Raw genomic sequence first — 16,464 nt, 5'->3', positions numbered from 1 at the left:
AAAGGGACTAAGAAAAGGACAAGGAAGTGTCCTTCTAGGGAAGTGAGGGAAGATGGAAAAGAAGTTATGGTGAAGGGACTGTTTTCTAAGGTTATCACAACCATACATGCGAGAAAATAAGGGTATTCCTATGACCATTATAGCAGGAAAACTTGAGTGACATATCTCTATGTTTCGGGCTAGGAAACAAGGTTTATAAGGTCTCCCAATCTAGCAAACAGGAAGGGCACTCAAGCAAAGAAGGAATGAAACTACAACAACAAATAAACAGTCACACGTGTGAGAATTTAGCACTGTTGGATAGTGACATCCAATCTGCACCTATACTTTGGAGAATAAGCTCATTTGGTTAAGAAGGTGAAAGGAATCATCATATGGAAGGGTTCGCATTAAATGCAAGCAAGTGCAACAAGGTTGACTAAAAAGTTGAAAGAAGAATGAAGTGCCGAAGCTAGGAGGACAAAGTGTTGGGAAACAAAGTGCTAGAAGAAGTGTCGAGGTATATGGTGTAGAAAGGAGTGGAGACTTGACTTGTGCTTGAAGGATCTTTTAGTGAGGGGTCTAGGGTTTGGCATTGATAAATATAAGCTTCAATAAGAGAAATTCACTAAAGATTTTTCCTCTCAAGAGTAGAGAGGTTTTGGCCCTGGCAGAAAGCCAACATCTCGTGTTCTTGTTTTTCTCTACCAACATATTGTGTTCTTGTTTTTATTTTTTGGTAGGAGATTGATGAAGTACACATATGCATTAATAATAAGAAGAAGTATAAGCCAACAAGAAAAGTAAAAAGACTCCACAAATTGTTATCAAGTAAAGAAAAATCACAATACACTACTTTGCTCGAGGTTCTTCAACAAAAAATAACCTAAAGCTTTTAATATATCCATATATAATTACAAATTTAGACGAAACTATAAGATTAAAAAATAATAATAACAATTCCTTAATAAATAATATTTTTAAAGAAATTTAGGTAAAAATATAATATTAAAAATAATAATAATAACAATACCTTCTTCAAAAATATTTTTAAAAGAATTCTATTATTTAATTTAATTATCTTTTAATTATAATTTTTTTTATATCTGAGTTATTAAAAACACAATAAATAATTAATAGCCCCAATCCATAATTTTAAATTTTATCTTTGATCGTTTTCCTTTGAAAGCTTGGAATAGCTATGGAAGCATTGTGGAAGAAACATAATTTAGTAAAAATTGATTTAGAATATTTCATATGGGTACTTCGAATTTTATGGGGTGAGGATGGGTGAAAGCGCATTGAATCGGAGATATGAACAACAAATAAAAGCTAATTGCAATCGTTTAAACATTCACAACCGTTCCTCGGTATCTCAGTTTATAACTTCTCTGCTTCTCGTGTCCGTTACTTGACATTGCGCATGAGCACACAGAAAATGACAATGGTGCTACCAGAAAAACTACGCGACAAAGCGATAATGACATTTAACACGAACCCACAGAAATGAGAATGATGTTCAGCAAACCGTAGTATATTATTACTTATTGTCCCATTGAGACTTGAAGAGTTTATGGTCCCATTGGTCAGTTCAGAGTGGTGTTTGCAGTTACTGTGGACGATGGCGTTGGAGTTGGGGTCGCGCAGAGAATGTCAAGATGGGGCGTTGTGAATGTCCCGTCCAGAAACAATTTCGCTATCTCTCCATAAGCCGCGTCAGTCAAATGAAAACCATCCCAGTTGAAATATTGTCGAGGATTGGCACACGCAATTGCTTTTCCTGTACCACATGTTAAACTCGAGTTGAAATTATATCGACCACCCGTTCCACAACAGGTCAGCAACACATTTTCCTGCAGCCCTGCAATTATGTGTTCCAATCAATATAACAACAATGAGTGAAGGAAATATCACGAAAATGAATTAATTAATATCTGTTTATCTAAATTCAAAGCAAACAATATCAAAATTAATTTATCGAAATTCAAAATAAAGAATATCAAAATTCATTAACGTCAAAACAGATGAATCCTGCAAATTACGTTGCTCCCTCTTACCGAAAGACTGTGGAGACTGTAAAACCCTGAGGGCCGCTCCGTAATAATCTGCAAAGACAATTTTAACTTGTGGATGTTCTACTTGCAATTGTGCCACTCGCCGTCGAAGAAGATCATTCCCTTTTTGCGCGAAACTGTTAAACCTCGGCATGCAGCCCATTTTGTCAAGCGGTTCTCCATATTGAGATGAAGTTGAAGAGTATAGTGTTAAATATGAAGGTGAGCAGCCAATGGGCAAGTTGTTTTGCACTAGAATCTTCTTTGCTCCGCCGACCATAATCAATGCCTGTAACAAAGTAACAATATAATGAGTAATGAGTAATGCGCTGTAACAAACTTGCTAGTATTAACCTTGACGTTTGAGCATATGGGTTTGGCATGTGGTTTTATGTTAGTTGTATTTGGATAGAAAAAATCGTTTAAAATAGGTTTATTTTTCTTCATTATAAGTGTGCCAGAGGCAAAGGTGCCAAGATTGATCAAGGTCTCCCTGGTCAGTGTGAGAGGCCAAGGTTGAGCCGGGCTCCAACCGGTTTAAGAGGCTAAAGAATTAGGAAGGCTTCCCTAAAAACTTGGTTAGGGTTTTGGCCAATTATCAATGGAATTCGATTAAACTCGAATTATTTCTCAAAAACTTGAGTTTTAAGAGGCTAAAGAGTTAAGGGGGCTTCCCTACCAGCTTGGTTAGGCTTTTGGCCAATTATCAATGGAATTCCATTAAAGTAGATCTTTTTCTCAAAACTTGACTTTGAAGAGGCTAAAGAGTTAAGGGGGCTTCCCTAGGTTAGGGTTCTGGCCAATTGTCAATGAAACTGGATTTTTTTCTCAAAACTTGAGTCTTTCGTAATAGCTAAGAATCTGTTGTTATTTATACGCGTGATTACTTCTATTCTATTCATGTACATGATCATCTTCATCTTTATTTTACGTTGCTTTTTTAATACGTAACAAAACTACCATTATAATAAGTTTATTAACTTTCCTTTTAATACATAACAAAACTCCCATTATAATAGGTAGATAATCTAATTTCTGGTTTTTAAATCACATAGTTGTAGAACAAAACACCCTTCATTAACTAATTTATATACAGAAATGTATGTAACCTAACGCTACTTGTCGAATAAAAATACAAAAGGAAATGAAATGAGCAATACCCAAACTCACCTTGAGCGCAGTTACAATCTTATCCACGACTGAAGGGACAAAGGTATCCACTTCTTCCATTTGCCGACGCTGAAAGAAGGGATAGTTGTAGTCATTTCCGCCGATCTCGCCCATTAGAAACAGTGCATTTGCAAAATGCTCCTTACAGTCTACATTACAAAATTTATTCATTTCTTGAGAGCAGAGAAAAGAAGCAATTATTCTCAATCCACTGGTTGAGTTCATATTTAAGTAGTCAGAAGTTAATAAACAATAAACAAATGAGATTATTAATTCATAAAACAAAACATCGAAGAAAATTATTTGGTTTGGAGAAATAGGGATATTCGGGAATGAATCAGCAGCACCTCCTTGGAAGGTCGTGCAGAACTTTTGTCTTTGCAATAGAAACCACTGAATCTGAGTGTCCAGTGAAAACGGAGTCATAAGCGGCCCTATTTTCTTCGTCTGGAAGAAATTAGGGTTCAACGCTGTGGCTCCAGCTACTGCGAAGTTAACTCCAGTGCCGGCGGAGTCTGAAGCGTTTTTAATGTGCAGATACGGCTGTAAGAACGGCAGACCGGAAGCTTGTGCTGGCAAACAAAATTTACAAGATTAAAACGAAAGAAACTAAACCCATAAGCGGTCACGAATAGCTCTAAAAGGCACTCTCTTTATTTTCGAAAGGGTTGAGCTGCATACCGATATAGTCAACGACCAGTCGTCCATCCGAGAAGCGCCCTGTTGCTTTGCCGAAATAGGTTTCGCCATAAGGCAGCTTACCAACAGCATTATTAGCAGCAGCTGCTAACAAATTCCCTGTATCGGCCAGGGAATCTCCAAAACTGTAAATAGCACTGTGGCAAGCTCTCCCATTCACCACAGCTGGATAATGTTAGGATATTCCGACACATAGGATATAGTTAAGTTCAACTTGGTCTAGTATAGAGTTAGGTTAGAGTTAGGTAAAGTGTGTTTCTTTACCGTTGTACATTTTGTAACTTACAATCCGACGGTCACGATATGTAGTGATCCGACGGTTCACTCTCACCTCGGTATTACCGACACTTGATCCGTGGCTTGACACCCGATTGGTCCATGAGTTCTATTTAAAGCGCATGGAGGGTCATTGTTCGGGTAATCTGTGCATGAGAGAAGCTTATGTAAATTTTCATTCTTTGATTAATAAATTGCTTGTAGTACCCACGTTGGGACAGGTCGTGGACTGTTTCCCTCCTTGCACTCTGAGGGTTTTAACCACGTCAAAAATACTAGTGTATTGATTTGAGATCTGGTTGTGAGCGGTGTCCTTTTCGTATTCTTTCTGTGGAACTTACCCTGTAAATTCCTACATGGTATCAGAGCTATTTGAGGGCCGCGTCCGTTGGTGATCCAAATCTGAAGCCAGTAGAACTGCATGTGGCTGTCGTTTCCTAGATCTGCTGTTTCTGACTGCTTTCGGGCCGAGAGGACTGCTCTGTTGCGTTCGGAGCATCTGTTCCAGTGAGGAACCCCTTTCGTTTCACGCGAAAAGGTTTCCGGTAGCCCTAACTGCGTCATTTTTCAGATCGGGAGGTATACAGTGTTTTTTTTTGCAGTTTACTGTTATTTTCTCTCTGCTTATTTCGGTCTCAGTTTATTTAGCTTTTTTTTTAACCGGATCTATACCTTTCATTTCTGCGTATGCTCTTTGCCCTGCGACTCTGTGCGATTTGGGCAAATCAGAAACAGAAAGGAAGGATTTTTCTCATGCGTATGCTCTTTTCCCTGCACCTTAGTGTGATCTCGGAAAATTAGAAACATTGAGAAAAATATTTAGATTTTCGGCTAAAGCCAACTTTGAGATTTTTTTTAAAAATTTCTAGTTTTTTGGCTAAAGCTAACTTCGAGCCGTAAGGTTCGTTTTTCTTTGCATATTCGTGTTGGGTTTTGTGTTTTGTGTTTTGTAGGGAAAAAGAGCTTTCTCAAGGCAAGCACGCAAACAAGGCCCCGCCCCCCCCCCCCCCCCCCCTCTCTCTCTCTCTCTCTCAAATTTTTTGTATAGATCAATTGGTTCAAAGCTATTTTAAGAGAGTAGAGGTCTTGGGTTCAAGTCTCCATTTTGTGGGGGCGGATTTTTTCATTCCCGCACATTCGCGCACTTTGCCGGCAACGTCAACAATTTTTTTCAAAAAGCCATAACTTCTTCATCCGGAAGCCTTTTTCAGAGCCGTTTTTTTTAAAACCGCCTATTTTTTCGAGATCTATCCATTGGAACACTTACTTTCAGCATCTTCAGCTTCAGTTTTTTTTAAAATGGAAAGCCCATGCCAAGTCATTCTTGACAGCACTAACTACTTCCAATGGGTAGCCTACATGTGAGATTTACTTAGAAGTAAAGGTCTCTACAGAATAGCCACAGACCAAGAGAAGAAACCAAAAGATGAAGACAAGGCGGCAAAATGGGAAAATAGACAAGATCAAGCACGTGGTTTGATAGGGATGTCTGTTTCTCCTGATCTTAGATTCCACATTGCAGAACTTGAGACTCCTCATGAAGCATTAGAAAAACTTGCTAAAGTTTTTGGAATTAAAAATGAAATTAGAGCCCATCAACTTGAAAATGAGCTGCTTACTTTGGATCCTAATAATTTTTCTTGCATTGAAGATTTCTTGTCCAAATTCAAGACCCTTAGATATCTCTTGGAAGGTGTTAAAGTTAAGAAAGAAGATGGTAACCTCATTTATTCCATCCTTACTAAGTTGGGACCAGCCTACTCTGTATTTGTTTTCACTTTCCATTCTACAAGGGAAGCTTTCATTTGTCAAGGACAAGAATACAAGGCCCCTTCCTTTGACTCCTTTTGTGATTCCTTAATAAGAGAACAAGAAAAACTCTTACACCTTGGTCTTCTTAATCTTGGAAACTCTTCCACGAAAGCGTTAGCCGCCCAGCAGCAACCAAATTCAAAGAATCCTAAGAAGTCATATCCTCAAAAGAATGGTCCTAAACCATCTCAGCCTCAAAATGAAAGATCATTTCAGCAAAATGATAAGACCAATAAAAACAAATGGAAGAAGACTGATAGACATTGTAACTTTTGTAATCGAGATGGCCACTTAGAATCTAAATGCTTTAAGAAGATGGAAGCCTTGGAAGCCGCAATGAAGAAACATAACATCCATGTGGAGCCTACTTCAACTTCAACTTCCGGAATGGCACTTTCTGCATGTCATTATCAATCATCTCAGTCTGGTTATGCATTAAATGTATCTTCTTCTTCTTCTCATTCTCATGAGTGGCTCATTGATTCTGGAGCCTCTTGTCACATGGCCAAAAATCAAGCCATGTTTTCTTCTTTAAATGATTGTAACACCAAAAATATATATATTGGTGATGATAGATCTCTTAATGTTGTAGGGACTGGAACTGTTCATCTAGACAATGGTCAGTTTAATGATGTATTATGTGTTCCAACCTTATCCTGCAACCTTCTATCTGTCTATCAGATAACTCATTCAGGTGAAGGTAAAATTGTTGAATTTTCACCTCATGATGTTGTAATCAAGGATCTAAAAGATCCTAAACAGATTCTAGCTACTGGTCTTGCTGATGATTTCAAAAGGTTGTATAAGTTTCACAACTTTGGGTCATCCAATCTTCCCTCAGTATTTGTTGCTCATAATGATGAAGTGAGCAAACTTTGGCATGAGCGATTTGGTCACTTAAACTATCGCTCCCTTCAGCATCTATGTAAAGAAAATATGGTGACAGGTCTTCCTATGATATCTTGCAGAGATGGTGTTTGTTCCGGATGTGTACTCGAAAAACATCATCGGGACAGTTTTGACAAACGTGCCTCTTGGCACGCCTCAGCCCCTTTACAGCTTGTGCACAGTGATTTATGTGGTCCTCTTCCTGTTGCTTCATTCTCTGGCTGCAAGTACTTCTTAACTTTCATTGATGATTTCTCCAGACGCACTTGGGTATACTTCTTAAAACTCAAGAGTGAAGTATTTAACACTTTTTTGGCCTTCAAAGCCTTTGTTGAAAAACAATCTGGACATCAAATTCTTAAGCTAAGAACTGATAATGGTGGAGAATATGTTAAAAACACATTCATCAACTTTTGCACCGAAAATGGAATTCAAATGCAACATACTGTTCCATACACTCCACAACAAAATGGTGTAGCTGAAAGGAAAAATCGCACCTTAAAGGAAATGGCTAATTGTATGCTGCAATCTAAAGGACTCAGTCTTAGTTTTTGGGCCGAAGCAATTAATTGTGCAAATTATATAATCAATCGCACTCCTACTAAGGTTCTAGAGAATATCACTCCGAAGAAGCTTGGAGTTCCATTAAACCAGATGTAAGTCACTTTCGTGTGTTTGGAAGTGAAGCATGGGCACATATTCCAGATGAAAAGCATAAAGCTTTAGAACCTAAGAGTGAGAAATGTACTTTTGTTGGATATTCTGAAGATGTAAAAGGTTATAGACTTATTCCATTTAAGTCCAAAAATGTTATCATTAGAAGAGATGTAAAATTTGATGAAAATAAATCGGCCTGCGAGCCTAGTCCGGCGGATGTGCCACCTCTTCCTATCTCTTCTACTTTTGAAAACATTTCTTCTTCAGATGATGAAAGCGAGGATGATAATCCTCCCCCACCTTCTCAGGATCCTCAACTTCCAAGATGGGTCCGTGCTACTCGGGATGCAGCAGGTGATCTTGTCGGTGATCCTACAGATCAGCGACGTACACGTTCTCAGTTTGAAAGAGCCTCTTCTTTACTGGCTCAAGCTCCAGTAAATCATGATCCTGACACTTTTGCAGAAGCTTCAGGCCATCCACATTGGGAAGCAGCTATGAATGAAGAATATCATTCATTGATGACAAATGATACATGGGATCTTGTTCCTCTACCAAAGGGACGCAAACTTGTTAGATGTAAATGGGTTTACAGAACCAAGTATGGACCAGATGGGAAAATTGATAAACATAAAGCTCGTCTCGTTGCTAAGGGCTTTTCACAGGTTGAAGGCATTGACTACACTGAAACCTTCTCCCCTGTTGCCAAAATGAACTCTATCCGCCTTGTTCTTTCCCTTGCTGCCTCTTTAAAATGGGAAGTCCATCAGATGGATGTTAAATCTGCCTTCTTGCATGGGGACTTGCAGGAAGAAATCTATATGGAACAACCCATTGGCTTCATACAAACAGACTCCAGCCTTGTTTGTCGACTTAAGAAATCCCTTTATGGCCTCAAGCAAGCTCCTCGGGCTTGGTATGCCAAAATGGATAGCTTTCTTTTAGAATCTGGCTTTTCTAGGTGTCATTCTGACAATACTGTCTACACCAAGAAAGTGGGCAACTCTCTTATCATCCTTGTTCTTTATGTTGATGATCTTATTCTTACTGGTAGTGATCCCAACCTTATAAACCATGTGAAGTCAAGCCTTAAAAAGAATTTTGAAATGACAGACTTAGGACACTTACACTATTTTCTCGGTCTTCAAGTCTTGCAATCCCAAGAGGGTATTTTCCTTTCCCAGTCCAAGTATGCTTGTGATATTCTTCGTCATTTTCACATGGAAGACTGTAAGCCAGCCCCTTCTCCCTTTCAGTCTGGAGTCAAACTTTCAGTCTCTTGTACTTCTCCTGAAGTTGATGCTACCTTATACCGTCAACTTGTCGGAAAACTCTTGTATTTAACCCATACTCGTCCTGATCTTTCCTTTGCTGTTGGCCTTGTTGCTCGTTTTATGCAAAACCCCCGTGAAAGTCATTGGAAAGCAGCTAAAAGAATACTTCGTTATGTTCGAGGTACAGTACAGTTTGGGATTCATTACAGTGCCAAAGCAGCTCCTCTGTTAGTTGGTTTCACTGATTCTGATTGGGCTGGTGACCCTGATGATCGGAAGTCTACTGCCGGTTATGTCTTCACTCTTGGTTCAGGACCTATTACATGGGCTTGTAAGAAACAGGCTGCCATTTCTCTTTCGTCAGCAGAAGCAGAGTATCGTGGTGCCGTGGAAGCTAGTAAGGAAGCCTTGTGGCTTCGTCAGATCCTATCAGAGTTTGGCTTTGAGCAGCAGCATCCAACCACACTTTGGTGTGATAATCAAAGTGCCATTCAGCTATGCAAAGATCCAGTCCAGCATCAGCGCAGCAAACACATTGAACTACACATGCACTTCATCAGAAAGCTCATTCATGACCATGTTCTTGAAGTGCAATATTGTCCAACAGATGATCAGGTTGCAGACATCTTCACAAAGGCTCTCACAGAGGCGAAGTTCACTAAACTTCGATATATTCTTGGAGTTCAGGAAGTTGTCACTAAGGGGGGATAGGCTCTAGTGCCTCCTTCCTTCTCCTATTGTGTCATATTTGTAAATCCTTCAATCCTATCCCAAGTTGTTCTTAAGGGGGGATGTTAGGATATTCCGACACATAGGATATAGTTAAGTTCAACTTGGTCTAGTATAGAGTTAGGTTAGAGTTAGGTAAAGTGTGTTTCTTTACCGTTGTACATTTTGTAACTTACAATCTGACGGTCACGATATGTAGTGATCCGACGGTTCACTCTCACCTCGGTATTACCGACACTTGATCCGTGGCTTGACACCCGATTGGTCCATGAGTTCTATTTAAAGCGCATGGAGGGTCATTGTTCGGGTAATCTGTGCATGAGAGAAGCTTATGTAAATTTTCATTCTTTGATTAATAAATTGCCTGTAGTACCCACGTTGGGACAGGCCGTGGACTGTTTCCCTCGTTGCACTCTGAGGGTTTTAACCACGTCAAAAATACTGGTGTATTGATTTGAGATCTGGTTGTGAGCGGTGTCCTTTTGGTATTCTTTCTGTGGAACTTACCCTATAAATTCCTACAGATAACCTTTCCATGGATGCTGCAAAAACAGTATTACTAGAAATATAACAATGTTAAGACTTAAAAACTTCATTCTCGACTTTTTCTCTCTATATATGTTCTATTATAGTAGACAAGACACGACTATGCCAATAAGAAGATGAAAAATCAAATCACTATCAGTGTCCCACCAGTGATGAACCTTAAACAATGCCAATGTCTCTTCCAAATCAACTATTTAACAGTGCGCCCGGTATATCCATCAAACAACACGACACTGACAATGAATTCTTTCCTCCATCGAAAATTTGAAGTTGCTAGTCAAACAACTATGAGTAGTAGTGGCAAAATTGAAAAGATTTTATTCACAGTCGTATTTAACGAGCCATTTTGCCATTTGTTACCTAAGTTAGCTGCTTGGGAAAAATGCACCAACTAGCCGTGTTTTCTTCTAGTTAACTTATTTAGTTGTTTGAGCAAAATGCACTAACCAGCTGTTTTCCCTTTAGATGGCGGGTCAAATCTTATAATTGCGTTCCACATACTTCTTGTGTTTCATGTGAATGGAAGTCAAAATTTATAAGCTTTCTAAATTTGGTTATAGATTTGCATATCAGTAAGCCAGCTTGTTGTCTCTCTGATTAAATTGATTTTCGGCGAAGTTAATCAGAAAAAGGTACCAGTGTGAATTCTTTTCCCCCATAGAAAACTTTAAGTTGCTAGTCAAACAACTCTGAGTAGTATGGGAAAAAATGGAAGAGATTTTTCTCATAGACTTAATTAATTAGCCGTTTTCCCTTAGCTTATTTAGTTGTTTGAAGTTCTCTTTGTTTTAAGGGATACTAAATTGATTTATATATTTAAAAATATAATTTAATTAAGAAAAGAATGTAATTATTTTAACAATTATATTTATAATTTTTCTAAATAACAAATAAATAATTTAATAATGATTAAAATTTCTTAAAATATTTTTTAATAAACAATTTTATTAATAATTAAAAAAAAAACAAAATTTATTACAATTTTTTTTAAAATAAAAAAATTAACAATATTAGTTAGTTATTTTTTTTTTCCAGTCACCTGAAAATATAAAATGAAAGAAGATAAACAACACTTATTAGTAATTTAAGTATTTCTTCTTTATAGCAATTTTGGGATTCTAAAAAGAAGAAGGCACCTCAAAATATAAAATGAAAGAATGTAAACAACACTTGTTAGTAATTTAACTGTTTCTTCTCTATAACAATTTTGGGATTCTAAAATGAAGAAGGCTATTTAGGTTGAGGAATTTTGGTCAAAAATAATTCATGAAAATTGGCAGTATTAGTGTTTGAATCATGTTTTTTATGGGGAAATGGATTCAACAATATCTCTAGGGCACCCAAAATCTTGAACCTTGATGACTATAACTTGGATTCCCAAAAATTCCTGCTAGCCAAAATTTGGTAGCGATTTTCAAAGCAAAAAAATCAAAATAGTTAGACTAAGACTTTTAAAATGAAAATAAGCAAAAATATTTTTTTCTTCATTTTCTTTATTTCTTATGTGAATATTTATATTTTAAAAGATATTTATATTTAAAACAAAGCAGCCATTAAATTGTTTCTTATTTAAATATTTTCTTGCAGTGTTAAATATTTTTAAGTAAATTTAATTGTGACTGAATTTATTTTTATAGAGAATTTAAGTGTTTTTTAAATATAAATTAAATTATTACTAAAACTATAATAATTATTCTATACCAATATATAATAATAATTATTTAATACTTCATAATTTAGATCAAATGCATTTAACTTATTTTTATTAAATACATTTAATTTAATTTATTTAATTTATTATTATTACTTTTATTAATTTGAAATTTCAAAATATATATTAAATATATTAAACTTATATAAAATAAAAAGAAGAATCTATAAGTGAGATTTTTTGAAATTTTTTTAAGGTTTATTGTTTATTTAATTTATCTAGAATCTTGGAGGGATTCATTGAAATAACAAATTTGATGGTTGAATTCTTCAAAATGTAAGTGCCCTAAGGATTTTTTAGGGTGTTGCGATCATATATGGAGTCAAAAAATTAATGTGAACAACACAAATCAATATTTGACCACAATTTTTTTGCCGACCAAAAATCATGTGAAAATTCAAAATAAATCTTACTTATAAACAACTACTCAAATAAAATGCATTCCACTAAATTTTATAACAAAATTTAGCTCAAATCTTAATCAATAATTCAATGTAATGATAAAAAATAAATTGAAATGTAAAATCAATATTTAACGTTTAAAATCATTGTCATGTAAAAATTCAAACTAAATCTTACCATTCAGTATAAGAAAACTAATAATTTCATAATATGTGCACATAACTTGAACAATTATAAATATATTTTTCTTCGAAAACGATTATTATATAAACATTACTGCATAACAAAATGTAAAGAAAAATTGTTTTGTTTAAAAAATATATATTAAATATAAGAAGATTTCCTACGATGCAGAAATTCGATGATAAACATCGAAAAGTTCTATAGAAACAAATAATTTTATAGAAGCAAACACTTCAAGGAGGATGACAAATCTCTTTTGGACATACAAATAAGGAGAAAAATTGGAAATTTTGATTCTATATTTTTTTTGTCATATTAAAAAAGGAATAATCAAATCGATGGCGAGCAAGCCAACCAAGGATCTCATCTCGAATAATGAGTTTTTTTTTTTTTTTTATAAAAACAAGGTGACCCAACTCTCCAATATATGCCATGATGCCTATAGTGTACTATAGGATGGAGAACACAATAAATCAAAGGACACCTTTGAAAAATTGGGCCCAAGGTCAGCCATGATATCAACTATCGTTGTTAATTCCATGTGATCATGATTAGTTTGGAATGCCAGCTTTGGATTAAGATAAAACAAGATGAGTACTCCATGTCAATGCTAGAGAGGCAATGTGTTATTCACAAGGACAGACAGACTCATACAACATGTGGTTTCAACATGGGCCATAAAATCCCACAAGATAGTACGTCAATCCCACCTTTGTAGAGTAAATGCAACAAGCTCAGGTGCTCGGTAATGAATTTGTTGCAAGATATGAGTGAGTCGAGAAGGAGAATAAGGTTCAAGTGCATTCAATGTGATAGGGTGGTTACACGGAAGGAAATTGGAGTCATCCCCCATTGTAAATTGTGCAATAGAAGATTCGATTTGCTAAGGATTACGGTGAAATTTCGATCGCTATACTCCATGCCCTCCAGAATGTTGGAAAGGCGGAGGAGACAAAGCATGAATTCACACATAAAACATGAGTTGTTGCTCTTCTATTGATCACACAAAACATGACGCTTGCAATGAACCCAGTGAAGGGTATTTAAACCTCTCCAACTAGCTACTTGCCTAAAATATCTTGACATGCAATCACACACTCAAAGTCATCTATCATTTAAGTTGACTTGACTCAACACTCAAACAATCAACCACTCAATCACTTAGTTAACTAAGTCTCTATGTTTAGCCAACTCCTCATGCAGGAGTAGTTATCTTATTTTAACGCTCCACCTTAATTACGATTGATAAACTAAAGCATGACTCATGACAACTCAAACATGCCTGCTGGTCTATGTCTTACCTAGGCTTACAACACCCATGTTTCTTCTATGAAACTCAAACACATCTTGTGCTAATGACTTAGCAAATATATCATCCAATTGATCACTAGATTCACTAGGCTTCAAGTGAACTTCTCCATGGCTCACAAGTTTTCTAATAAAGTGATATCTAGTATCAATATGATTTCTATTATGATGAAACACACTCTTCTTGGACAGTGCAATTGCTAAGGTGTTTTCACATAATATTGTTGTTAATCCTTGTTGTTTCTGCTTCAGTCCATCAAATACTCTTCTTAACCAAACTTCTTGACATCTTGTTGATATTGTTGCTACATATTCTACTTTTGCGGACAAAAGTGTCACAATGGGCTGCTTCTTATATGGCCAGGAAATCACACCTGAACCAAGATAGAACACAAAACCAAAAGTTCTCTTCCGATCATCCAAACTTCCTGCAAAATCATTATCTGTGTATACAATCAAATCCTTCCTTTATGTGCTTGCATACTTTATTCCATAATCTCTAGTTCTCGCTATGTATCTCAGAATTATTTTTCCTGCACTCCAATGTGTGCCTTTTGGAGTCTCCATAAATATGGAAATCAAACTCACTCCTTGCATGATATCCGTTCTTGTATCTGTGAGATACATGAGTCTACACACCAATCGTTTGAAGAAATTTGGATTGATATCTGATCCTCAATCATCATTTCTTAACTTTGTACCTATTACAATTGATGTAGGGACTGGTTTGCAATTTTCCATCCTTAATGTTTTCAACAAATGTTTGCATATTTATTTTCACAAATAAAAATACATTTTTTCAGATTGTTCAACTTCTATGGAATGAAAATATTCGATGAGACCAAGATATGTCATCTCAAATTCTTTCATCATGGCTAATTTAAATTCATCTATCTCAAAATCACCTATAAAAATAATGTCATCAACATATAAGTAAACAATCAAAATCTTTGCATACTCATTTACCTTTGTATACAAGGTACGCTCAATGTTCCTTCTGCAAAATCCATTCTTAATCATGTAGTTGTCGATTATGTTATACCAAGCTCTAGCTGTTTGCTTAAGTCCATACAACACTTTCTTCCACGTATAAACTTTATCTTCATTACTTTTCAACTTCATATCCTAAAGGTTGCTGCACATAAATTTCTTCTCCTATAATTCCATTCAAGAAGGCTAATTCCACATCCATCTGATATACTTTCCACTTGTTGTGAGATGTTGTGGCTAGCACTGCTCTTACAATACCCAATCTAGCTACTGGAGCAAATGTTCCTCCAAAGTCTATTCCTGGTTGATGCGAGAATCCTTTTGCTACAAGTCTTGCTTTAAATCAGTCAATTTCACCTTTCTCATTCAACTTTTTCTTGTACACGCACTTCAAATCAATGATATTTTTGTCCTTTGGTAAATCAACCAAATCCCATTATCATTCTTTTCAATAGCTTCAATTTCTTCATCCATGGCTTGTAGCCAATTTTCATCTTTGATTGCTTCTTCAAACGAAGAAGGTTGGAATGCCAACAATGCAAAATTTGAGCTAACATCCAAATCATCATAAATATCTTTCAGAATTCTCATCTTTCTCTTACCCTTTCTTGATTCACCACCTGATTTATTGCTGCGAGAATCTTCATCTGTTGATCTGCTTGAAGATCCATGCTACTCTAAAAATATTGGAGTCTTTGTTGGTGTGTCTCTATTGGGTGTTTTCACCTATGATTCTTGTTGCTCCTTGTCTTCTACATCATCTTCTTCCATCAGTGGCCCTTGTGTATCAACTGTTTTGTCTGCAGTTCCATTCCATGACTCTTGTTTCTTGAACACAGCATCTCTGCAAATTATGGTCTTATTTGTGACAGGGCTATCTAATTTGTAAGCTTTTGATTGCTCACTATAACCAATGAATATGCATTTTTCACTTTTATCATCCAATTTTCCTCTTCTCTCCTTAGGAACATGTGCATAAACTACACATCCAAATACTCTGACATGAGACACACTGCAAAACATACCTGACCATTCTTGTTCTAGTACTTTGTTCATCACACTCTTTGTCAGATATCTATTGATCAGATAAATATCACATGCAACTACTTCTACCCAATACACATTAGACAAGTTTCTTCCTTTCAACATGCTTCTTACAATGTTCATAATTTTTATGTTCTATCTCTCTACTAGACCATTCTATTACGGTCTGTACCTGGTTGCAAACTGTCTTTTGATCCCATGTTGTTTGTAGAAATCATGGAATTCCTTTGAGTCATATTCTCCACCACGATCTAACCTCAATACCTTGATCTGTTTAACACTTTGGTTCTCTGTTAAGGCTTTGAATTATTTGAACTTTGCAAAAGTTTCATACTTCTGCTTCAAGAAGTAGACACAAGTCTTTCTGCTGTAGTCATCAATCAAAGTGAGGAACTAACAACTTCCACCAATCAACTGTGTCCTCATACGTCAACACAAGTCTGTATGCATTAGCTCAAGAGGTTTCTTTACTCTCTATGCAAATCCATTTCGAAAACTTTCATGGTGTTGCTTTCCCAGGATGCAACACTCACAGGTACTAGAAGGTTCTTTGATGGGAGGTAATCCTCTGACCATATGTTTCTATTGCAACAATATTAAACCACAAAAGTGCAAGTGTCCAAATCAAAAGTGACATAACCAATAATCATCAAAACATGCAACTGTAAAAGAACTCACCTAACCACTGTAATTCCTAATTAGAGGAAGTAGTTTGTTACTCATCATCTGCAACTTTCATATC

At 36.2% G+C, this 16,464-nt stretch overlaps 1 protein-coding gene across 1 annotated transcript; it reads right to left on the bottom strand.

Annotated features, from left to right (window-relative positions):
• Positions 1-1,565: 1,565 nt before the first annotated feature.
• On the bottom strand, positions 1,566-15,349 carry LOC149144939 (GDSL esterase/lipase At5g45910-like). Its single transcript, XM_089452314.1, has 7 exons — positions 15,281-15,349; positions 15,036-15,090; positions 3,885-4,067; positions 3,551-3,775; positions 3,204-3,352; positions 2,037-2,322; positions 1,566-1,840 (listed from the first exon to the last, which is right to left on the bottom strand). Exons 1-7 carry the CDS (start codon positions 15,347-15,349, stop codon positions 1,566-1,568), a joined length of 1,242 nt encoding a protein of 413 aa, XP_089308440.1.
• Positions 15,350-16,464: the final 1,115 nt, after the last annotated feature.

The sequence above is a fragment of the Pinus tabuliformis genome, chromosome X (genome assembly GCF_031772625.1).
Source record: "Pinus tabuliformis cultivar Carrire ecotype Pingquan chromosome X, CPIR1, whole genome shotgun sequence".
Lineage (NCBI taxonomy): Eukaryota > Viridiplantae > Streptophyta > Pinopsida > Pinales > Pinaceae > Pinus > Pinus tabuliformis.
This window is presented reverse-complemented; position numbering and strand designations above follow the sequence as displayed.